This window comes from Chiloscyllium plagiosum, unplaced genomic scaffold, assembly GCF_037043375.1.
Source record: "Chiloscyllium plagiosum isolate Xiang-an unplaced genomic scaffold, Cpla_swu_hap1 HiC_scaffold_21, whole genome shotgun sequence".
Taxonomy (NCBI): Eukaryota; Metazoa; Chordata; class Chondrichthyes; order Orectolobiformes; family Hemiscylliidae; genus Chiloscyllium; species Chiloscyllium plagiosum.
In genome coordinates this window covers 24,727,977-24,729,805 of record NW_028270159.1, presented here as the reverse complement: position 1 = coordinate 24,729,805, position 1,829 = coordinate 24,727,977, and the positions used below count along the sequence as shown (strand labels likewise).

General features: G+C 41.3%; 1 protein-coding gene across 5 annotated transcripts in view; it reads left to right on the top strand.

The window, feature by feature from the left end:
• The first annotated feature begins 51 nt into the window (after positions 1-51).
• Positions 52-1,829, top strand: part of rabepk (Rab9 effector protein with kelch motifs) — a 31,473-nt gene continuing 29,695 nt past the window's right edge. The window contains exon 1 of one of the 5 annotated variants that reach the window (XM_043720189.2): positions 52-175. Coding sequence is in view for 1 of the 5 variants with exons in the window: in XM_087998419.1 (XP_087854545.1) it covers positions 230-563 (334 nt within the window). In the remaining 4 variants the exon portion in view is untranslated. Of the gene's footprint in view, positions 176-225; positions 564-1,829 lie in introns of those variants that run through there. The other 4 variants (XM_043720188.2, XM_087998419.1, XM_087998421.1 and 1 more) reach the window with 4 other exon arrangements.

Below are 1,829 nucleotides of genomic sequence, written 5' to 3'. Positions count from 1 at the left end.
GGTTGATCCCGTTCCATAAACCGCGCCGAAGCTCTAATTGGGTCTATGCTCGGGAGTTTAACCCCGCAGTCAGGCGCCTCCCTCTCCATCGGTTGGCTCGGTGGTAAAGTTGAAAGTTCAAGGGTTGCAGATTTCCTTTAACACCGCTCGAGGAACAAGTCGTAAGGAAGGAAGGGTACGAAGCTTTCGCTACGCAGACTTATTGTTGTATTAAAAGCGAGTAAAATAAATGCCGCATCGGTTAGTCTTTGAGGTCCTGAAGATTAGTCAGTGGAATATGGGGGGAGAAGGGAGCTGCAAAGTGGATTCTTTCAATCTTGGCCTTCAAATCGCATTCTGGTGCTGCCTGTATTTGATATCTTTCCAGGGACCCCACATTTATGAGATTATTTTTAATCTTTGTTGTATTCGTGTATCGTTGCGCGGAAGCAGAAGTGACACTAAATTACACATCGATCTTCTGTTTAGAGAAGGTCGACGTTTGTTCAGGTATTCCCAGAGTGCTCCTTTTAAACCTGAAGAACATGAACAGGCTGATGTGAAAGCTTATAAAAAGGCCATAAGTATGTAACATTTAATCTGCTCTTCTTTGGTAAGAAAGGCGCGAGGTTAAATCGATCATGAAAGCGTGCAAACTAATAAAAGACAAGAAATAAAAAATGGAATAGCAATGAATGTTTCGTGATTATACTGACTTGGCGTATCGATGCATAATAGCAATTTGGCGCATGATAAGAACCGGGAAACATTGATTGTGATCTGTGAGAAAGACAGTGTAGACCTTCAAAAGGACATAGTTGAGAGTGAGTTGCTGGAAAAGCACAGGAGGGGCTCATTCCTGATGAATGGCTCCGGCCCGAAACGTCAATTTTCCTGCTTCTCGGATGCTGCCTGACCTGCTGTGCTTTTCCAGCAACACACTCTGAACTCTGATCTCCAGCATGTGCAGACCTCACTGTCTCCTTCAAAAGGACATAGGCAGGGTGGTGGACTTGGCAGATAAGTGGCAGAAAATCAGACGATACGAAATAAAGGATACAGTTCTAAAGAATGCGCGACTCGAGAGACACCTGAGTGTGCATAAATCAGATTGAGAGAATGGTTGTTAAAGCATACAGTATCCTACATTTTATTGTTTGGAAGGATAAAATAGAAGAGCAACCAGATTATGTTAAACTTATATAAACATTGGTTTGGCTTCAATTACAGTACAGTACATTACATCCAGTTCTGTGTATTACACTCTCGGGAAGATGTGAAGGTAGAGAGAATGTAGAAAAGATTCATGAGAATAATTCCCAAGTTGAGGAACTCCAGTTATTTAAATGGATTAGTGCTGTGGTAATTGTTTTGCTTGAAGGCTTAGAGGAGCTTCATTAGATGCTATCAAAATCATGAGGGGTCTAAACAGAGTGGAGACGGGGGAAACTGTGGCCACTTGTGTGGAAGGTTAGAGAATAAGAAGGCATTGCTTTTGAGAAATTGGCAAAAATAGCAGTGGTGATATATATAACAAAAATTTTTGATTGGTCCCATCGAGTAGTTAGGATATGGAATGCACTGGCTGAGAGTACAGTGAAGGCAGGTTTAATAAAGGCATTCAAAAGAAAGAATGTGCAGAATTAGAGGGAGAATGCAAGAGAACGTCATGAAGTAAGTTGCAAATTTTGAGAGCCACTACAACATGATGGTTTGAATGGCCTTCTGTGAAACTGGAGTGAATAATACAGTGGTTATCCCTCAACTGATATCAGAGTGAGACTTTGTGTGTTCATTTTTTAACTCCATCCCAAGAATTGGTAAGAAATCTTGAATGAATGAATGAGAAA